Source organism: Bidens hawaiensis, unplaced genomic scaffold (genome assembly GCF_021521415.1).
Source record: "Bidens hawaiensis isolate Kalapana, Puna unplaced genomic scaffold, B.hawaiensis_p1.1 tig00025205_1, whole genome shotgun sequence".
In the NCBI taxonomy this organism is placed as follows: domain Eukaryota; kingdom Viridiplantae; phylum Streptophyta; class Magnoliopsida; order Asterales; family Asteraceae; genus Bidens; species Bidens hawaiensis.
Genome location: NW_027494020.1, coordinates 166,264 through 189,826, shown reverse-complemented (window position 1 = coordinate 189,826; position 23,563 = coordinate 166,264). Strand labels below are relative to the sequence as shown.

At 38.5% G+C, this 23,563-nt stretch overlaps 1 protein-coding gene across 1 annotated transcript; it reads left to right on the top strand.

Moving 5' to 3' along the window:
• Positions 1–15,180: 15,180 nt before the first annotated feature.
• Positions 15,181–15,540, top strand: LOC143571172 (uncharacterized). Its single transcript, XM_077056666.1, has one exon. It carries the CDS (start codon positions 15,181–15,183, stop codon positions 15,538–15,540), a length of 360 nt encoding a protein of 119 aa, XP_076912781.1.
• The last annotated feature ends 8,023 nt before the right edge of the window (positions 15,541–23,563 follow it).

The window sequence follows — 23,563 nt, the reverse complement described above, 5'->3', positions numbered from 1 at the left end:
TAAACTATTTACCAAAATAGGTGATTTCTAAACGATTTGCACCGCTGCCTCTACATAAGACACAGGGGTGGTCGGAGGGTGAGATAATGAGATAGACATTATTTTGGTCTGAAGTTGCAGGTTTATTTCCGGCGATGGTGAACTCGATTGGTGGTGGTTTGGTGCCTTGGGGTTGCTACGGTGGAAACTGGCCAAGTACGGTCGGTTGGTTGTGTTTGGCGCATTAGTTCAGAAGATAGTTGGTCACCGGAGATATAGTCGCCGGAAAACCGTGGGTTTGGTTATGACCATAAAAGAGTGTCGGAATCAATGTAAAATTTCATTTCTAGTAGTGTAGTAGCCTCATAAGGTTGCACAACGAAGAAAGATCAGTAGGATAATGGTAAGATTTAGTGGTTGTGGGCGATCACTTCGTCGGAAAAATCAAGCTCACCGGTAACAATGGATGATTTCATAAGTTGAGATAGGAAGAAGAGACATGACCATGGTTTGTGAAGTTAATTTTTATTTTTAATAAAAGAAGGGTGGGTCCTTTAGTCAATCCAACCCATTTTGATAAATAATTTAGAAATCATCCATTTTGATAATTACTTTCTCCCAATCCCCATTTTGGTAAAAAACTCCTTTAAGTATATTCATGTATTAATTGAACTTCTTTAACATATAAAAGAAAGAGAAAAAATATTGACATACATGTGATAAACCGCTATACCATGCTACTTGATTTAAATGTAATACCTAAGTATCACTAGATAAAAATAATGATTATAATCATAAACCGTTGCAACGCGCGGATAACATTGCTAGTCTTCTACAATTATAATAATTGCATGACATAATTATTACCTTGACGAAAATCAAATGACCTTTTTAAACATTTCAACATAACTATATAAATAAATTTGTTTGGATTCTCAAAACAAAAGTCCCCACTATCTCGGATTGTTGTTGCTCCCATTATCTTGGGTTTCAGTGGTCTCCATGTCAAGTTGACGTGTTATCTTTAAATTTTAACCAAATTTAGAGTTTTTACCTAAACTAGTGTTTATAGAAAAACTATTTACCATTTTGGTGTTCACTAAAAAATATCTACCAATCTAGTGTTTTTAATTTGTTTTGTATTCACCTTTTGCTTTTAAACCAACATTTTAGACTCTTTTATTTATTACTAGTTTGAGACCCGTGTATTACACGGGCAGTTAATGAAAATTTTAAAATTTAAACATTAAGCAAAATACAATCAATAACACAAATGTTATATATTGTTAATACAATTACAAATTACATTAAAATTACAAGAATTAAAAAATAAAACATTACCCATGTATTTTATAAATAAGAAAAAATTTCCTTGTATACAACATTTGTTGTTGTATTGGTCAGATTACCTTGTTTATCAAGAATCAGAATCTTTAGGCCACACCTGCTTGTAACTCTTGACAAGACGACGTATTGTTGTCCATGTGAGAATACAGGTTCTTTTAAGTACAAACCAACTATAGTTGTCCTTGATAATGCTTCTTGATAATTATTGACCTTGGCTTTTGTTTATCGTCATCGCGAAACATACTGCAAGGGGAAATTGTCGTATTTGAAATCTGTATATATTTTTCTGATGTAACATAATACTTACGAACAATAGTGTTCGGTTTAGTAACCATGTCAATAAGTGCATCAATGCTTTTAAACTTGAATCTGTGTAAATCACCACCAAAATCTTCACATGGTGTGACACTTGACTTCATATAGAGAACTTGAATCTTTGTAAATCACCACCAAAATCCTTCACATGGTGTAACAGTTGACTTCATATATAGATTGACTTTTTTGTCATTATCCACATACTTGTATGTAGGACTTTAGTTACCAACAAAAACATTTTTTATAATGTAACATGCATTTTCAAATATATATCTGTCAAACTTGTATAAAAATTTTGGTAGTATGCTCCCATGGATCATGTTTTTCTGGCATATAAAATGAATTAAAATCAATTTATAAAGGCAATATAAATGAAAATATAATGAAACTAACACACACACATATATAGATATATATATATATGTAAACTTATAACATAACATACATCTTCATCAATTAAGATCATATCCTTTGAGATTATTTGCTGGGGTTTATCAAAAATATGATTATCCCAAAGTCGGATCACACGCACTTGGATGATTGAGTCATCCATACAGTCATTTGATGAGGGAAGTTGATTCGGCATGATGATTTTCTTGTCACCGGCCGATCTGTATTGAAATAATTCAAGTTTTTTTAATTTATTACAATTAACAATCATATGAAAAACTTGAAAATATTAGATAGAATGCAAACATGCTAACCTGTTGTTTGCCATATTTGTTCTGCAATTGAGTTCTGTGTGAGGTAGTAGTGGATCCTACGAAGATTGTTGTGTGTTATAAATAGGACTTGAAAATAGTAGATAAGAAAAGTTTTGAAATTAAATTTATTCCCTTAAAAGTAGGGGATATTAGAAGAAGTTTCAATACTTATCTAAAACAATTAATAAATTTTGATTAAATTTAAAATATAAAAATAAAATCAAATTTATCGGAAAAATAAGTTGAGCGGATTATTTATAATAACACAAACCCGAAAAATAAGTTGAGCAGATTAAAATTAATTATAGATATCAACCAGGTACAAATTTTGTATAACCAAATGACCAGGTACAATTTCTTCAAGGTCTAAGTTACCGTATGTATATTGTGATTAAATTAGTCAATAATTATTTAAAAAAAATTTAAAAAATCAAAACTGGTGAATTGTATAAATTACACCAAACTTATCATTCATGTTTTAAAATCGTGTATGCATATTATCACATCAAATTTTATTTCATCAGAATTATTAGGCATATTATCACAAACCTCTATAATAAATAATCAATACGCAATAATAATACAGATAATTAATAATCTTATGTTAATAATTAAACATGTTAAAAAATCGTATTATTATTAATAAGTTTTAAAAATTCGTATTGTTATTTTAAGTTATTGTTTTATAATTAAACATTTTAAAAAATCGTATTATTATTAATTTTATGTTAAACACCAAACTTATCATTCATGTTTAAAAATCGTGTATGCATATTATCACATCAAAGTTTATTCCATCGGAATTATTATGCATATTATTATGCATATTATCAAAATCCATATAATAAATAATCAATACGCAATAATAATAATAATAGTAATTCCAGAATCCATTTTAAATCGTATGCATATAGGTGATCCCAGAATCCATTTTAAAATTAAAAATTGTATTATTATTAATTTTATGTTAAACACCAAATTTAATATAAATAGTTGACCAGGTCCATAAGTTACTCAAATTATTAGATTTCTTTCATATAAAATTATAAGTTAGTTATAGATGTTAATTTGAAAAATAATAGATAACTTCCATATAAAACTCTAAGTTAATTAAGTTATTGATTTATAATTACACATTTTTAAAAATTGTATTATTATTAATATTAACCGAAACTTTATATTCAACATTAATATAAAAGTACAAATCATAAAACAGTTTTATATGACATAAGAATAGCTAATGGTATGTATAAATATGATATGATGTATATGTACATGACATGATGTTCAATAATACTATTAAAATTGATATTAATGTTAACACTAAAAGTTCATTGTTTGACTTTTGAAATCAAATGGTTGGTTTGTTTTTCTTTATATAATTGATATTTGTTTTTAAAGATTTTAAGAAAAATCTGGTAAGTATATAGAGGTTTGTGATTATTACAGATAAAAGAAATGCATTTAGGTTAAATTTCGTAATCTCGTAACGAATTCTGAATTTTATAAACATCGAGTTTGACTTCTAAATGTTTTAAATCTTTCTATGCAATGCAGAATTGTATTGTAGCAGTGTATCATAATAATTTCTTTTGATATATAAGTTAGTGATTATTACAAATAACAGAAAAACTTTGGGTCAAAAGTTGTAATCTTGTAACAAAATCTGAATTTGATAAACGATGAATTTGACTTCTAAATATCAAGGTTAAAAACTTTATATGCAATGTAAATTTGTACTGTATCATAATAGTTACTTCTGATATATAGTTTAGTGATTATTACAACTAATAGGAAAAATTGGGATGAAAAGTTGTAATCTTGTAAAAAATATGAATTTGATAAACAATTAGGTTGACTTCTAAATGTAAAAGTGCATAAATTTATATTCAATGAAGAATTATATTTTAAACTGAATTTTAGAGGATTGAAAACCAAGTGAACAGATATATTTGTCAAGTAGAGTCTCAGTCAAATACGTTAAGAAAAGGAAAACCTGTTATGGCTTGGATAATCTGGAGCTCAACATAATTAAGTGGTGCAACAGGATCAATTCTTCTTTCCATCTTCAACAACCTGAATCAATAAAATTCATAATTCAGCTTCCAATCAATTTCAATTCCTGAAAAACTTCTACATAAACTCACTTTCAACAACAATGCAAAACATCATACAACCAAATTATTCAATTCAATAGTAAATTCAACAGTTTAATACTAACATCTCACTCCATATTTGCATAGAGATCATCACCTACATCCATTCTAAACTAACATATAACAAATTATCAACAATCAATAATAATCATAATAATAATAATAATAATAATAATAATAATAATAATAATAATAATCTTGTGAACAACCATCATTATAAAGTTATCTTGAAAGTGAGACGTAGGTTTACACGGTATATTTAGATGGATTAAAATGCTGATAATAATCAAATCAAGATATATTATAATAATAATAAGTTTAAACAATTAAATAATAATAATAATAATAATAGTTTATTTTAATTTGATCGTTTACATCATAATAATAATAATATCAAATACACAACAGCTAATTAATACACAAATCTCAAATTGAACATATTAAACCTAAACCTTCAATCAATCTAATATCAAAATTCAATCAAAAGAGCTAGTAATAATATTATTATTACCTGGTGAAGATGAGAGAAAGAGATTTAGGGGTTTTGAGGTCCACCGCTGCGTCGTGTGTACATATATATATATATATATATATATATATATATATATATATATATATATATATATATATAGTAGATATAGTGGAGAGGGGCAATAGTAGTGGTGGTGGCGGTGGCCGTGGAGAGGGTCTATTTCGTTGCCGGCACTTGGGGTGGTGGTGGAGGCCATGGAGAGGGGCGATGGAAAGATTTTTGGGATCTAGGGTTTGATTGGATAAAAGATAAGAGGTTTGAATAACAAATAAAGTGTGAAGTATCCATATTTAATAAAATAGGTTAAAAGGTATGAGAATGGATGAGAGTGTGACAAGTGGCATGTAGTAGTAGTTATTTATTAGAATAGTAAGATTTTTATTTAGTTAATATTTTATCTAATTTCTATTCTTTTTTAGATATTACTTATTTATTTTATCCAATAATTCATTATCTACTTTTTTATATTATTTTTATCCGATAATTAATTATGTTTTTACATATTACGTGTATCTTGTTTATCAATAATTCATTATCTTCTTTTTTTTTCATTGCACTCAATCTTTGTTTAACCTTTTAATTAATTCGTTATAATAATTTCTCTTGATTTCTTTTTTTTTACTTAATATTTTTACAAATATACTTTTTAGATAATAGATATTAACTGAATTTGCAGGGAATAGCCGCGGTAATGATCAGGTTTTACCAACACTTTTATTTTACTGATTTTTATTGTTATATTTTAAATATGTTAATTTTACAAATTTATTTTTTGGATTTAGTTTCTGTACCGTAACAAGCCTAACAGGTATTGAACGAATTCACGTTGAATAGTCCTCCCAACACTTGGGTTTTACTATCATTTGAGTTCCAGTGTCGTAAAAAACTTAATCAATAGAACACTTTATCGATTTTTGTTTTAAATAATTATTTTTTTGGCTTTAATGTCGGTAGTGTAACGAACCCAATCGATATTAATCGAATTTAAGTCGCTTTATTTATAATTGTTGAGACTGGTAGTAACTTGATTTTGTTTGGCATTCTTTATTTTTTGTCCTTGTTGGATATTTATTAGGTAGCGACTCGACTTTATTTGAATATCATATTTTCGATCATATTTGATATTTTATGACTTGTAGTTGGTCAAGTTGTTCTATTTGATTATTTTTGTAATGCTTCTTATTTCATATTAGAACTTATTTAGAATGATCCTTATATTTTCAATTTTACAATGGTTAATAAAAAAATAAAATAAAATAATACGGTCTGCAACCTGTTTGTAAAAATAAAAAAGGTTGACTGATAAAAATATATATAATAAAAGTAGATACTATTTTGATTGGATACAATTATCTAAAAAATATGATTAAAAAATAGATAATAGAATAACTAAATAGAAAAATAAAAAAGACTCTAAAATGTTGGTTTAAAAGCAAAAGGTGAATACAAAACAAATAAAAAACACTAGATTGGTAAATACTTTTTAAGGAACTCTAAAATGGTAAATAGTTTTTCCACCAACACTAATTTAGGAAAAAACTCATTTTGAAACTCCCATTTATATTTTAATGAAATTTACACACATGTTTTGTGACAGGGTTGTTAAACTGATTAAAAAAAACGTTAAACCATACATATGTATTAACTCGTAAACATAAGTTAAATAAACTTATAAAGTATATATACACGAAAACCATTAGAACAAATACTGGTACTGGTACCGATAATACTGACACATATATCTATGTTATAAAAGATATCGACATGTGTTTTAAATCGAAAATCATAAAAACGATAATGATATGTGTTGTGATAAAAACGTTGAATCATACACGCACATTAATTCGCAAAAATTGCACGGCACATAAAACATAGAAAAGAATAACTAAATCGAAACGATTAAGAATGTAAAACATAGAAAAAGTAATAAGTCGAAAGGGTAAAATAGCATACAATAATAATAATAATATTAATATAATACCTAAATAAATTTATAAAGCATGAGCTTTATAAAAATTAAAAGTATAAAAATATAAGGTTTGTTAAATTCAAACTAAAGAAAAGGATTACTTTGTATTTTTACTAATAGTTTAAGGGAAGAAAAATATAAAGTTTAGTAAAGTCTGGGTAGAACAAAAAATGTAATACAAATGACTACTGTAAGCACATTTGAAACAATAAAATAAAAAGATAACATGTGAGGTAAGTTTTATATGGTAAATAATATACATGAGTGTATATTTTAACTAACTGTTTTAATTAAGGAAAGAAGGAAGAAAAGTAGAAGTTTAGTAAGAGAAGAAAAGTGAAATACAAAAATGTGGTACAAATGAGCTTTATACAGCCAAGGTAAACACATGCAAGGGCGAAGCTTCCACCCCCGGCCTCTTCCCTGTTTTTTGACGCGGTAGTGTAAATTGACCCTTTTTTCGTCCGAAATTTTGTATATGTAGTGTAAATTTACCTGTTTATACCGAAAATTTGAAGCCGGCCCTCCAAGTTTATGATTTTTATAATATATTTTGAGTCTCCCCCTCTCCGGACGAACTCGCCCAAACTTCACCACTGAACACATGAAGATCATAGAAAATTGTAGATTTTAGAGTTTGGTAAAGTATGTGTATATATAACATATTATTTTAAATTCAACATAAGTACATAACCAACATATGTAAGAAAGGTGAGAGAAAATAATAAAGTAGATTTTAGGATGATAAAAAATGATTTAAAATGGTTAAAATAAGAAAAATTTTGTGAAAGAATAACTGCTATTATTGCTACTATGGACTATAAAAGCAGCCATTAACCAACACAAAGACAAAGTTTATTTCTATTTCTCCTTGGCGTTTGTTGAATTTAGTCTGACCAGCCTAAAATAATAATGACAAAATGGTCCCTTTCATTCTTTTATTAGAGTTCTTTTGTTTTTCAAACTTAACTATTATCACTTACAAAATCAAATTTTAATTTGGTCTCTATCATATCTAAAACGGAAAGAAAAATTTGTTAAGATCTGAAATTTATAAAACGTTAGCCTTATTTAATTTCTTTCTTTTTATGAGTTATGAACTTTTATAAATAAAGGCTAAAGCCCATGGCCCCCTCTACAACCCGGAGGGAAACTAACAACGAAACTTTTAAGAAAAACTTTTCAACATTTTATGAAAAGCTTCAGCTACTTTGTCAAACATTTAAATATATTTAAAAAGCTACAGTTACCAGTTATCAGTTTCAAGCCACCAGCTTCCAGCTAGTTTTGCCAAACATACCCTATATCTCTAATTATCTTGAATCTTCACCTCCTTGCCTTCAGAAAACTTGTTGCTTCTGGCATTCCTAATAATCCAACAAGCAATTACCACGATTCCATGGAACACTTCTTTCTCCTGAACCCCTAACCCCACATTCATGTATAACTCTAAAATGTCTCTAACCGTGAAAGCATTAAGTGGATGGACCTTGCTGCACGAGCTCAAAGCATCCCACACCATGGAGGACACCGGACAACCTGTAAAAATAGGATCAGATGACTAGATGTCAACGTTACAAAGCACAAGCAGACGACACATATGTAGTCGATGACAAGTTATTCTAGAAAATAAGAACGTACTGAGGGTGTTATTGCAGACCAGGTGCATCTTTAGGTGGTGTTGTGATATATTGTACGATATGAGAATGAAAAAAAAATGTATGTCATCGATTCGATCAGATTCTAGCATTCACCATTGTTATAGAGGTGATTGTGTGCCAACCATTGTTGGTATACATATTTTTTTTCCCAATAGGTTTGTTTTTTTTATATATATACTTGGATGTCTCTTAATTTGGGTTTGAATTTTCTGATCGCAAATAGAATATACCATTAAAAACTACGTAAAAAGAAATTACATCGTCACTGTACAATGTATAATAAAAGTTACATTCTAAAGTTGTGTCTTGTTTGATCCATTACATTTTCGATTGGAACATTCTTAAATAACTGTTTTCTGTGTGTTAACTACTACATCAACTATAGAGGTAGGGTATTAAAAAGACCCAAATACTCTTAAGAATCACCCGCGGGTCACAGAGGAGCCCTTCATATGCCACCCGCGGGACATATGGATCACCCGCATATCATGGTAGAGGAAGGACGTCCTCACACCACACGCGGAAGCATCCTGGCATCCTCAGAAGTCATCCGCAGGATAGGACATCTGTCCGCCTAAATGACCGAAAGGCAACGCCAACAGGACAGCTATCACCAATTAACTACCCTCTAGAAGAATGTCTGCGATCGTTACTTGAGGGATACGTGACCTGCCAGCCAATGAGCAAAGGACACCTGGCCAGGTTGTTATAACCGTGCACATGGCCAGGGCGCGATCCGTCCTATTATAGGGCGACGCGTGTCCAGGTTGTTATACCCATGCACATGGAACGTATAGCTCAACCTATCATAAGAGGACACGCGTCCAGACGGTTATCAAAGATCTTCTAGAAGAGGACAGCTGGCCCAATCACCTTCTTATATCCTTCGGCTATAAATACCTTGTCAAACGGTATGAGGTATTCATTCACTCACTTGCATTCTGACTACACTTAGTCTATTTACTTCAGTACTTTCTCCTTTACGAACGTTACTGATTCTCACGTCGGAGGGTGGTTACAGGAAGACCCCCCCTCTTGTCCTTCCTGTAACGAGACTCACGGTGTCTGTTTTGCAGGTTCCGTTCATTGGACTTTAGGAAGTAATGCTCACATCGTATTAGTAATTATCATATAGTACCCTGTAGACGCATTAGATCCAGGACCCATACTAGGGGATTGGATCTGTGTTTCTTCATTGGCGCCATCCGTTTTGGTGTTAGAACAACACAAGTTTTCGTTGGTTTTTTGGTTCGTTTGATATGAGTACACTTCCTGAAGGGCCGACGAGAACTCCTGCACTTGATTCACGTGTAACTAACACAGAAGCACTTCACGGTTTCGCTTCAAGTGTTTTTGCATGGATCACGACTAAAAGTGGTCGTACTTTGGAACGAGTTACAGCCCAGGATCACGAAATGTTGACGTAACACCTGGAGGTTTTATCCCAGAAATTCTTCCAGCACCAACCGGCCCTACTCTTACAGATACGGGACGTGTTACGGCACCAGAAGGATCTAATTTGGATGATCTTGGACGGATTATGGGGGAAAATCGTCGAACTAGGTCAGTGTTGGACCTGGAAGACGATTCAGATGATTCTGACATGGCGAGGTCTCACTAACGCAACCCCAGATCTGGAGAAACATTGTCGCCAGAGGAATGGTTCCATGCGCAACAACAAAGTTTGGCAGCTGAATATGAGCGCAGAAAACGTAACACACGATTCCATGCTCGCGTTCTGACTTACGAGGAGTCTCCTCGGAGATCTCTTTCACCTCCACCAATAGTGAGAGGAAGTCAGAGCCGTTACAGTCAACAGACGGAGCAAGACTTGGGCGAATTACCCAGGTTGCGCCCTCGTCCCCGCATCGACATGCGGATGCCATCTTACTTAGAAGAATTTGATAGTTACGATTCAACTTAAAAACCAGGGGATTACAGTCTGTATACCGGTGACAGTAGGATGAGCTCGCGGGCAAGAAGCAGTCGTCCGGGGGATGTAACCCGCCACACAGAATATCATAGCGATGATGAGAAAGACATCACCAAACCATACCGCCCGGCGGCCTTCGCCGAAAAATCAAAGTTCATAGCAAGTATTGCTACAGCACCATTTCCCGTTAACGCTAAAATACCTACGTCGGTAGGTAAGTATAATGGTATGACTGATCCAAGCGGCCATTTACAGAACTTTGTGGCGGTAGGTGGTGTTAGTGGGTGGACGCTTCCCTATTGGTGTCATATGTTCGCATTGACACTAACAGGGGCAGGGAGAGAATGGTTTGAAAAGTTACCTGACGGTCAAATTTCTAGTTGGGATGATCTGGTAAAAAAATTCTCTCAACAGTTCAGCCAACAGAAGAAACATACACGCGACCAGTCAGAAATCTTGGACGTTGTCCGCCGTGATAACGAGTCCATAGAAGATTTTATCACCAGGTTCAACGACGAAAGTCTGAACATCGGTGGGATCAACAAGGACATGCTTCGCGGTGCCTTCCGCAAGAATGTCAAATGCGACGATCTAGTCCGCACACTTACTGGTAGGGATGGAATGCCAAAATAATGGGACAATCTTATGACCGCGACAAAGTTGTATGCCAACACCGAAAAAACTTTAAGGAATGGCAATCCGAAGCAAAAATTTAAAGTCGAGTTTCAGACTCCGCGACCCAATAGGCAAGCGAAAGGGCCCATCTGGTCAAGACTGCAGCCAAGCGCGGAAGTATCAAAGCCATTTGATGCAAGATCCCTCATTGGAAACAAGAACAAAACAGGACCCTCGAACCGGGGCCCCAATAGTTGGACTCCTCTCTTAAAGACTCCCGCCGAAATTCTTACTACAGAAAATGTGAACTTCAGAAAGTCACAACCACTCTCAAGAAAGTCATTCCTTGATGCCAAGAAGCATTGTTCGTTCCATGACGACATTGGTCATAACACGAACGAATGCAAAGCATTTAAAAACAAAATTGAGGCGGCGGTGAAATCTGGAAAACTCGGACACCTGGTGAAAAATGGGAAACCCGAAAATGGTAAGGCTCCCGCTCGGGACATCTAGGGCCCGAGTAAGAAGCAAGTCAAAGATTTGAACGCCCATATGATATAAGGTGGGCACAATACAGGGGAAAAGAGGATAGAATCGGATGACGAGGTGTGGAAGAATGAGCCAGTAATCTTCCCCCGAGTCAAGGGAGGCCCAAATAACAAGAATCCCTTGATTATCACTGCCCTCTTTGGGCATTACCGCTCCCAATATGTCTTCTTCGATACTGGTATTACATCGGATATCATGTACGAACAATGCTTTGAGCAACTTGACGAAGATGATAAAGAAAGGTTAAAGCCAATTCACGCTCTAGTATCTGGATTTGGGGGAGAGATAATGCACCCGCGAGGGGTGATTTCTTTCCCAGTCACTCTGAGCGACGGAACCCATTCAAGGACCGAGGAAGTCGAGTTTTTGGTTTTGCCAGCAACATCGAAACATGAAATCATCCTAGGACGAGAAGCAATTGGTGACTTCAATGCTCATCCGTCTACGGCTCACGACGCGGTTGGGGTCCCAACTAGCACCGACATAGCAATAATTCATGCTAATAGACATTGTTTTGCAACTGAAAGTTCAAAACCCAACAAGATCCCAAAACAATCTCTGAGGACTGAATCAGAAAAATGGGTTTTGAACAAAAAGTTTCCTGATCAAACTATAACAATTGGACCTGCTGTCTCTAAGATAGCAAGGACTTTCCTGAAACAGTTATTATCAAAAAACATTAATGTTTTCGCATGGCAACCCGCGGACATGACTGGTGTCCCGCAGAACATTGCGGAACACAAATTGAGGGTAAACCCGTTGTTTACACCAATTATTCAAAAGCAACGTAAGATGGGTCCGGAGCAAACAAAAGCGATGAATGAGCAAGTTCAGGACCTCTTACAGGCTGGGATTATTCGTCCAATTCGTTATCAGACATGGGTCGCTAATCCAGTTATCGTCCCCAAAAGCAACGGGACATGGCGGATGTGTATAGATTTTAAGGATCTAAACAAGGCGTGCCCCAAGGACTGCTATCCTCTTCCAGAAATAGACCTCAAGGTTGATGTTGTGGCACCATTCAAATTTAAATGCTTCCTGGACGCCTACAAAGGCTATCATCAGATCCGCATGACAGCGGGCGATGAAGACAAAACAACATTTCGTACCGATCAAGGCACTTTTTGCTACAAAATGATGCCTTTCGGACTGAAGAATGCAGGAGCCACATATCAGCGATTAATGGATATAGCGTTTAAAGATCAAATTGGTAGAAACCTGGAGGTCTATATGGACGATCTCGTGATTAAAAGTGTTGAGGAAGACCAGATGTTGAGAGATATTGAAGGGACATTCGAAACCTTGAAGAGTATCAACATGAAGCTGAATCCAGCTAAGTGTTCATTCGGGATGGAGGAAGGAAAATTCCTCGGAGTAATTGTCACGGGTGCAGGCTTCAAAGCTAACCCAGATAAAGTTCAAGATGTAGCCCGCATGCCTTCTCCCTCTTCCCTCAAGGAAGTTCAGACACTCAACGGTCGATTGGTTGCTTTGAATCGTTTCTTGGCAAACCATGCAGCCAAATCTCATCCTTCATCTCAACACTAAGAAATTGCATCAAGAAAGCACAATTCAAATGGACTGCGGAAGCGGAATAAGCTTTCTTGGAGGTTAAAAAATGTTTGATGGAATTGCCCACGTTAACAGCACCCTATGCGGGAGAACCTTTAACGCTATACCTTTCGGCTTCGGACATTGCCATCGGGGCTGTCCTTTTGACAGATCGAAAGCACGATCAAACACCGATTTACTATGTCAGCAGAACGTTATCAGACCCGGAAACAAGATATTCCATGCTCGAAAAACTTGTTTTGGCACTAATCTATGCTGCCCAACGCCTCCGCAGGTACTTCCAATGGCACCCCATCAATGTTCTAACCGGATACAAGCTCAAGAATGTCCTCAGTAAACCGGAATTGTCTGGGCGATTGGCAAAATGGGCCATTTAGCTGGGTGAACATGCGATAGAATACAAACCCAGACCAGCAATCAAAGGGCAGGTGTTGGCAGACTTCGTCACTGAAGTCCCGCAACACAAAGAGAAGGATTGTTTAATTGAGCAACAACCCCAAGTGCCTCCGGAATTGGGACATATTTGGTCTTTGTTCACGGACGGGGCTTCAAGTAGTGAGGGATCTAGTGCAGGCCTTAGGCTAATCAATCCCGAAGGCCATGAGTTTACATACGCTATAAAGTTAGATTTTAAAAGTACTAACAATGAGGCAGAATATGAAACTTTCTTGGTAGGCTTACGGATAGCCAAAAAGCTTGGGGTTAAGCATTTGGAAGCCCGTGTGGACTCCATGTTGATTGCGGGGCAGATTAACGGTACATATGAAGCAAAGAATGAAACAATGGCTTCTTATGTATCACAAGCAATGACCTAATGCTTCAGTTCTCTTCATGCAAAGTGATCCACATAAAAAGAAGTGAAAACAAATCGGCGGACGCTCTTAGCAAACTGGCTTCGACAAACTTCGAACACTTTGCCAAAGACATCCGCATTGAGATACTGGACTGACCATCTGTTCCGCAAAATCAAGTTTTGGTAATTCAAACTGGAGAGGATTCATGGATGACACCTATCGTAGCATATTTGTCATCAGGAGCCCTCCCATAAGAAAAAGCCGCGACCTTGAAGATAAAGCATAAAGCCTTGAACTATCAGATACATGACGGTGTGTTATACCGACGTTCCTTCCTCGGACCACTACTCCGATGTGTGGATGCTGAGGACGCGAACTACTTAATCAGAGAAGTTCATGAAGGCATCTGTGGTCTTCACGTCGGCCCGCGTATGGTCGTAGCAAAACTGATGAATGCCAGATATTATTGGCCAGGAATGCATCTAGACGCTGTGCATGAAATCAAGAAGTGTGATTCTTGCCAACGTCATGCTCCTAATACGTTACGAACAAAGAACGAGCTCGTCCCAGTCACTTCAGCCTGGCCGTTTCAAAAATGGGCTATCGATATAATGGGACCTTTCCCAAAAGCCTAGAGACGCGTCAAATTCTTGATAGTAGCCATAGACTACTTCACGAAGTGGGTGGAAACCAAACCAGTCGCTTCCATTACAGCGGCAAGTGTTAAGAAATTCCTGTGGGAATTCATCATATGTCAGTTTGGCCTTCCTCTGGAACTCGTTAGTGATAACGGAACTCAGTTCGCGGACAGTGGGCTACAGGAATGGTTGAAAGAATTGCAGATTTTCAAATTTTCACGTCCGTAGCCCACCCGCAAGCAAATGGTCAGGTTGAGAGGACCAATCGGATAATCAAGGAAGGAATCAAAGCAAGATTAGGAACTAAACGGACGGGTTGGGTTGATGAATTGCCCCATGTGCTATGGGCCTTCCGCACCCAAAAGAATTCTAGTAATTCTGAAACCCCCTTTAGTTTAACATATGGCACTGAGGCCATGATTTCGGTCGAGATTGGTATTCCATCTGCTAGAGTCCTTTTGATCGATGACAATGATCATGAACTCCGGATGAACCTTGACCTCCTTGAGGAAAGGAGAGAACTCGCATCGATCCGTGAGCACAATTACAAACGACAGTTACAAAAATATTACAACTCGCGGGTACAACGATGTGAGTTCGATGCGGGAGATTACGTCTTCCGCAACAATGAAGTCTCCGGGCAAGAGCCTCAGAGCAAGTTGGCCCCAACTTGGGAAGGACCTTACAGAATTCAGAAAGTCTTATCAAAAGGTGCTTACAAGTTGGAGAAATTGGATGGGACTGAAATTCCAGAACTTGGAATGGGGCCCAACTAAAGAAGTGTTATATGTAGTATGTTTTCCTTTTTTGGCCTACGTGCCTACGTAGAACCTTTATGATTTTACTTTCTGTAATTTGGCTTATGCCTCATCTATGAAAATTTTTATTTCAGTTAATTATGACATGTATTTTTCTGTAATCTTTTATTGGCATACAAAGAAGATCCTACAAAAACACTTATATTATGAAAAATAAAACAAAGTGTACCGGATACAACAAGACAGCTTCTTTATTCACGCAAAATAGATTACAAGAAAACAAGTGTAATTACAAATCAAAGGAAAAATTTATGATACAACATCCTCCGCGACCGCGTCCTTGCCCCCCGCATTATCTGCATCTTCTTCATCTTCTTCGCCAAGGTCAAGAAGGTCTTTAAGTCTGTCCTCATGATTAGCAAGCTCAGATATCTGCTCTGCTAAAGGAAATTTCAAAGAATCGAAATCCTTTGACTCTGGATGAGAATGGCAGCAGTATCTTGGCCGACTAGAATATACTCATCAGGAAGCCTGAAAGTTGAGCCAAACTTGTAACCTTCCTGAAAACCCAGTTGGCAGCCGGCCTGCTTAGACGCTTTCAGGAGAACAACAATACAATTCCCGAGTTCGTCGCTCGTCCGGACATTAGCAATGACCTGTGCGAAGAGTAAAGAATAAGAAGTTGAAATATACTTAAATTGTACAACAAAACAAGATACATACCATGAGAATTGCCTCCGCCAACAGCCATTTTTTGTCCGCATTCGCCCGAACAAGCTCCATCTTGTGGCTGGCACATTCCAAAGCCTAATTTCGGCTTTTCGTTCCAAGGTCGGACAAACGTTTGTCTTTGGCTGCCGACTCAGCCTGAAGAGTTTTTAATAAATTGGATTGTTCATCCAATTGCTTTTGAAGAGCAACTCTGGCTTCCTCGGCAATAGAACGGGCGGTCTTCTCTGCTTCCATTGCTTTACGGCTCTCCTTAGCCTCATTAATGGCTTTGAACCCTTCCTCCTTCGCACTAGACGCGGCAGCTGCCAGTTCATCCCACTCTTCATTCATTGCCAACCAATCCCAGACTATCTCCTGGTTGGTAGAAATCGTATTCGCCAAATGATAGGAGTTTGAGTTCAGCAATTCCTGGCGAATACGATGGCGATGACGCTCCTTTTCAGCGGGAGGAAGACTCTCCCTCAGATACTCAGACACATGTCCACGTCGCGAAATGTTGAGTTTCGGCGAAGGGTCCAGTGTGGGTTGTGTGGGGCGTGGTCTTCCTCACGAGGAGGCGAAGAGGTTTGGGGCCCAGGGCCAAACATACTCACTCCTCCTTGATCCCTAAAACGATGAACATGATAGGAAGGTGACCTACCAACATGATCAGTAGGATCAACCTCCCTTGCCTTCAAGGGAGAATCATCTGCCACAAGGATCGGCTCTGTGGCGGTCTGGGGAGGCAGAGAGGGAGGTAAAGTTGAACTCTTTAGACCTGAAATGTCTTCAGAAAAATCATTCAGGCTTACTGAAAACATGTCACTCAAAGATTAGATGGGAAGTCGACTTGCAAAGTAAAAAAAAAAAAAAGAAGGGTGGAAACATTAAACTCACCTAAAGACGCATCTTCTGAATCAAGTTGATCCAGACGTGCTCTTAGAGATGCGGTAGTTTTTTGCTTTTTCGGATTCTTTGGTGGTGCACTTACCAGCCGCCTTAGAAGCGCCCGCATCATCAGCATGATGCACACCCTTACCGACGGTGTCATCTGTGATCGGAAGATTACCCTCAGCAGTGATGTCCGCAACATCGTCATGACCCGTCGCCTGACTGGCCGCGGCTCTCTGATGGGTCAAACCTACAGTTTATTGCATGGCATTAGTAGCATCAATTGAGAAACCTTCCTCGCAGAGTGACGACTCTTCGCTAGACGAAAAGAGTACGATCACTCCGCTATAAGTAATAGCAGTCACAGGTCGGGGTTATAAAATGCCCTAACCTTTCTGAATAGCTTCTTCAACAAACTTCTCACCTTTGGCATACATCGCCACAGACACTACAGGTTCCGGAGGAAACACGGTGGAAAAAAGAAAATTGGTGCTAGTACGTTCCAGAAAGGGCCCATCCTTCGGATCAACCGGGCGACGCACCATCAACCCCCCTTCACGATCCAATAGAGTATCGAAGGCAGAACCTTCACCTATACAAAACAAGTAACACAAGTCAGAAGTTAGATACTCATTAAGGAAAAGACGACAGTAATACAAAACTTACTCTTATCGGTCCTCTCGTATTATGGTTCCAGACCAGGAAACGGCCACAAGCGGCTCATTTTAACACTCACCATCGCCCCCTCATGAATAGGGCGCATAGGAGTCGGCGTGGCAGTCAGAGTCTTAAACCACAGAAGACCCTCGTGGGCAGCGACCGGAACCACAGGCGGAGCGTCCTCCGCCATACGTTTTGTCATATCGAAAGGAATAACATCCTCTCGGATCCATAAAAATTTTGGCTTCCAGCCATGAAGGCTGAGGATCCATTCCGTACCGATGGCCTTCTTCTCGACGGATGCAAAACTACACCATCCATCGCGGAAGGTCATTTTGTAGAAAACGGCAAACATGCCAGGAGATGGTTCGAGGTTGCGGGCTTGGCAACAGAATTCGAAATGTCGAATCCTCAACATCCCGAAGGGATGGATTTGTGAAAGATGCATCGCGTAAGTTGTCAAGATGGACTGGACAAACTTCGTCACGGGAATCCGGAAATTCCCCATCGTGAAATGGTCTACGTACACAGCCATCTTTTTCAGTGGCGGATTAGTCGCAATCGATCCACTCGTCGGACGCTCCGGTTCCCATCCCGTTAGGCCGTATACATTGACAACGTCTTCGTAATCTTTCTTTTTAAGGTTTACGGTGACTTCGTTGATAGTAGGAGTCCCCTTTTTCTCTCCAGCCATTTAATTAAGATGGGTATGTATGATCAGAAAGAAGAAAGAAAGAATCCTCAGAAAGTTCAAGGCTTGAAGGACGAAGAAATAAAAATTCTAGAGCGATAAGAGTACAAAGAAAGTCATGGATGGCATATTTATACTCATCGCAATCAATGCGATTGATGGGATGCCAGAGGAGAGAGAAACTATGGACTACCAGATAGCTGACACGTCAGATGCAAAAATTAATACAAGTGGAAACAGGTTGTCATACATGTCTTGTCAGTTATCCCTTAAAATTCCTCTCTCTGTCACGTCATCAGGACTATCCAACTCGCAATAAAAATTTTCAAATTTTAAAAAATATCTTTCAAAGATATTTTCCTAAAAAACAGTTGAATAATTTCAAAAAAGGAAAACTTTCCTTTCATTGAATTCACAAAAAGATTGTTACAAAAATAAATAATTACAAGACACTTGACCCCTACACCTAGTCTATGGGTTTGAAGTGGTCACGCCTTCCGGAGCCTTTGAAGAGGAATCCTCAGACGAGTCATCCTCCGATTCTTCACCCAAGTAACTCTTCAGCTTTTCCACACCGTCATTGTCCGCGGCAAATTCCGGAAGCTGGCTTTGCAACATAAAACCATGTTGTCATGTTCTTTAATCCGAGATTTATACTCTTGTTTGACATTGACACCATGAAGCGGATGGTTTTCCGGAGGAACATTGTTTTGAGCATAGGTCATTCCTTCTTAGAAGCCTTCCATCTGCCCAAGGTGAGACGAGGCAGTCATCAAATTAGCGAAACTATCAATAAGTTCTGGACTACTCTTAGTATGGCGGATGACCTAATAATATACAAACACAAGTTATTTAGCATCACAACATAAAACATGTGTAATGGACAAATATCTGAAGTAAACATACAGAATCAAGTCCCCGAGTGAGGAACCATTGGCGGTCCTGCTCCGCACGTTCAGCCCTCGCTTGATACTCCCGAGACTCCGTGAGAGCCTGTTGCTTGTCATTCAGAGCAGAGGTAACACGGGTTTCCGCTTCTTCACGAGCCTGCAGAAGGGAATCATAAGCAACCTGAATTTCGATGGCACTTTTATCTTTGAGCTCGGCTTGTTCCCTCTACAACTTTAGCTCCGCCTCAAGCTCTTGGATTCGAGTACCCTGTAAGGTCACTTGGTTTTCCAAGGCTGAGTTGGCTTCCCGAGCCCAAGCCAAATCATCTCTCTCTTTCTACGCCTTAGCTCGGATAGCCTCAAGAAGAGAGTTCTGCTACTCACATGCTTCCTTGAAGTTCCGGGCAGCAGCAGCACTCCGATCTTGTTCGCTCTTAAGGGCGGCTTCCGCATCTATTTGTTTCCATTTGGCTGTTTTAGCTGCCAAATGGTGAGTCTCAGCTTCTTTCCTTGCCGCTTCGAGTGCTCGAGAAGATTCACCAAGCTTCCCGCCCATGGTGCGCCATTCACGAAGTATTTCCTGGCTATAACCCAAGGTATTAGCCAGGTGAAACGATAAGTTCGCGTGAAGGTCATGACGGGAAAGATCACGCAAGTACGTCATCTCAGTAGGGGGCACGCAATGTTTAACAAAGTTCATACATGTATTACGATCAGAAAAGCGTGCCCCATTAATAATATCCCATGGCGGGACGAACAGATCAAAAGTGTCCCTCAAATTCGCATCCCCATAGTACCGAGGACCAGAAGATTCACGACGTTGAGGTCCGCCTTGCACTGAGCCTCCTCCTACCTCATGCACGGACGTCCCAAACAGGAAACCTCCTCCTACATCTGTAGGTAACGGCGAAGAAGAGGGGGAAAATTGGGGAGGAGAACGTAATGGGGACTCCTCAGTCCTAAAACCCTCCGCATTCATGGCAGGTCGATCCTCTTGATAACTTATAGCAACTCCAGTCTGAAAAAGATAGTCAAACGAACTATCATTTCCAGGCTGGGTGTTAGGCTCTACGGTGTTAACATTGGTCGGAGGTGTGGACGGTCTGTCTTCCGGAGTTTTCTCAGGCGGCGGAGACGGTGGTTTATCAGTTTTAGGGGTTGGCGATGGCAATTTCTCATATATGTCATCCCCAACAATCGAAGGATCTACAACAAATAATTGTACTTAGCCCACATTTCAAAAACAGTAAAAATACAAGAGACGAAATGAATACCTTCTACAGTGTCCATACGTTCAGCAAGACTATAATGGGGCTTCTTCGGACGATGAATCTTCCTCTTCTTCTTGGACGACCCCTCTCCAACCTCCGCGGTACTTACACCCGCATCACTTGATTGAAGGGTTGAAAATCCCCTCTTCTTTTCTAACTCTGCTAATAAATGAGAGACAGAGGAAAATTCAGAGGTATCGTTACCAGAATTCCCTTCCTCTTGGGAGGTGGAGAATTCAGAAGAATCGCCAATGTCGTCGCTTGACGATAAAATGGCGACTGCTCTATCAGAAGTAATAGCATTAAGCGGAGGAGGGTTTAGAACATACGCACATGTTTGAAAGGTGGCATCAGACACTACCGGTTCAGCCCGCACCTTCGTTGGAAAAAGGAAACGGTCCTTAGTCTTTTCAAGAATAGGTTGATCCCTTGCATCCTAGATGCTTTTGCGAACACAACCCCTACCTTCGAAAAGGACGTTAAGCATAGAAGCCCGACCTAAAAAAATAAAATTCAGCTATAAAAAGATTCAAGAAAGAAGAGAGACAACAAAGATAACTCACGTTCATTCAAATCGACGAAGATAGGTTTCATGTACTCTGACGGCCATAAGCGACTCATACCCGCCCACACCAGGGATTCCTCAGGTAACACCCGCATGGGCGTTGGCTCCGCCATAAGGTCACGATACCAATCACGACCCTCGTGGGGATCCAAGACGACATTTGGTAGCGCAGAGTTAATCGGACGACGGACCATATCAATAGGTACCACGTCCTCAGAGATCCAAAAGAATTTATTACGCCAGTCGGAGGATCCTTTCTCTACTTCGTAACCAAGGCTCCTATCGGAAAAACCTTGACACATAAACCAACCTTCGCGGTTGGTAAACCGATAGAAAACAGGAAATCGATCGACATGTGGCACCATGTCACGTGCTGTACACACGAATTCATAGTGACGAATTCGCATCATAGCACGGGGATGTAGTTGGGATAAGTGGATCCCATAAGCAGTCAGTAATCACATGAGAAATTTTGTAATGGGAAAACGGAAGTTCCCGTACTCAAAACAATCAGAGTAGACAGCCATTTTGCCAGGAGGCGGCAAGCTAGCTATGGAACCAGGAGAAGGAAATTCTGGTTCCCACTCCGGTGGGATACCGTACGTTTCAAGTAGTTTCTCATACTCAGAACGATCCCATGAGACTTCTATCTCGTCAACCTCGGTTTGTACATTCGACATTACAACAATCTTTGATAGAGATATGGAAAAAGGAGCAGTATCAGAGAAAAAAGGAAAGAAGATAATCAAAAATCGAAGGTGATAAAAGTTTCAATTAGAAGATTTCGCTCACTACTTATACCCATCGCAATTAATGCGATGGGATATGAACAGTGGAAAGAGAAAACCGTCGCCTAATCAACAAACGCCACGTTACGCGGGAAATTCAAAAAAGAGAAAAGTTGTACAGTTGGGTACAGTGACAACCGTCAAATACGTTTTGTCACCTGTTCACGTGCTTGCAAATGGTCAACTTGTCCTTTTTCATGATTATCTACACTAACAGAAGATACTTTCTACTTAACCTCAAAATCAAAAAAACCCCAAATACGTTTAAGTCCAAAATTTCACCCGCATAAAAAACTTCACGCGGAAGAAACACTGTACTGGGGGGGACTTATAGAGGTAGGGTACTAAAAAGACCCAAATACCCTTAAGAATCACCAGCGGGTCACAGAGGAGCCCTTCATATGCCACCCGCGGGACATATGGATCACCCGCATATCATGGTAGAGGAAGGACGTCCTCACATCACACGCGGAAGCATCCTGGCACCCTCAGAAGTCATCCGCAGGATAGGACATTTGTCCGCCTAAATGACCGAAAGGCAACGCCAACAGGACAACTATCACCAATTAACTACCCTCTAGAAGAATGTCTGCGATCGTTACTTGAGGGATACGTGACCTGCCAGCCAATGAGCAAAGGACACCTGGCCAGGTTGTTATAACCGTGCACATGGCCAGGGCGCGATCCGTCCTATCATAGGGCGACGCATGTCTAGGTTGTTATACCCATGCACATGGAACGTATAGCTCAACCTATCATAAGAGAACACGCGTCCAGACGGTTATCAAAGATCTTCTAGAAGAGGACAGCTGGCCCAATCACCTTCCTATATCCTTCGGCTATAAATACCTTGCCAAACGGTATGAGATATTCATTCACTCACTTGCATTCTGACTACACTTAGTCTATTTACTTCAGTACTTTCTCCTTTACGAACGTTACTGATTCTCACGTTGGAGGGTGGTTACAGGAAGACGCCCCCCTCTTGTCCTTCCTGTAACGAGACTCATGGTGTCTGTTTTGCAGGTTACGGTCATTGGACTTTGGGAAGTAATGCTCATATCGTATTAGTAATTATCATATAGTACCCTGTAGACGCATTAGATCCAGGACCCATACTAGGAGATTGGATCTGTGTTTCTTCACAACCATTGAAGGTTAAATAAGTAAATGATACTTATACAAGTTTAAAAGAAGAATAAAGTGTTCAAATGGGTTCTTGGTAAAGGTTTAACAAGAAGTGGGCTTCTAACATGTGAATACGATTTTGGGCTTGTTGTTTTTTATAATAATAAGATTCTAATTAGTGAAAGGGGTTATGACTTATGACAATGAGCTTATCATAATTGGGCTCCTAAATTGACCAATAATATGCTAAACAATTATTACTTTATTTTGGATATAAGGATCGTTAAATTTTATCATATGGTCAATGTTCAAAATATCTCATGGCCGGCATTAAAAATTTATAGGTTTGGCATACAAAAACCTCAAAAATCGAAAACAAGAATATTGTTACATATAAAATGACGGCATCATTGATTGATTCCGCACCCTATATACCCGGCCCACCC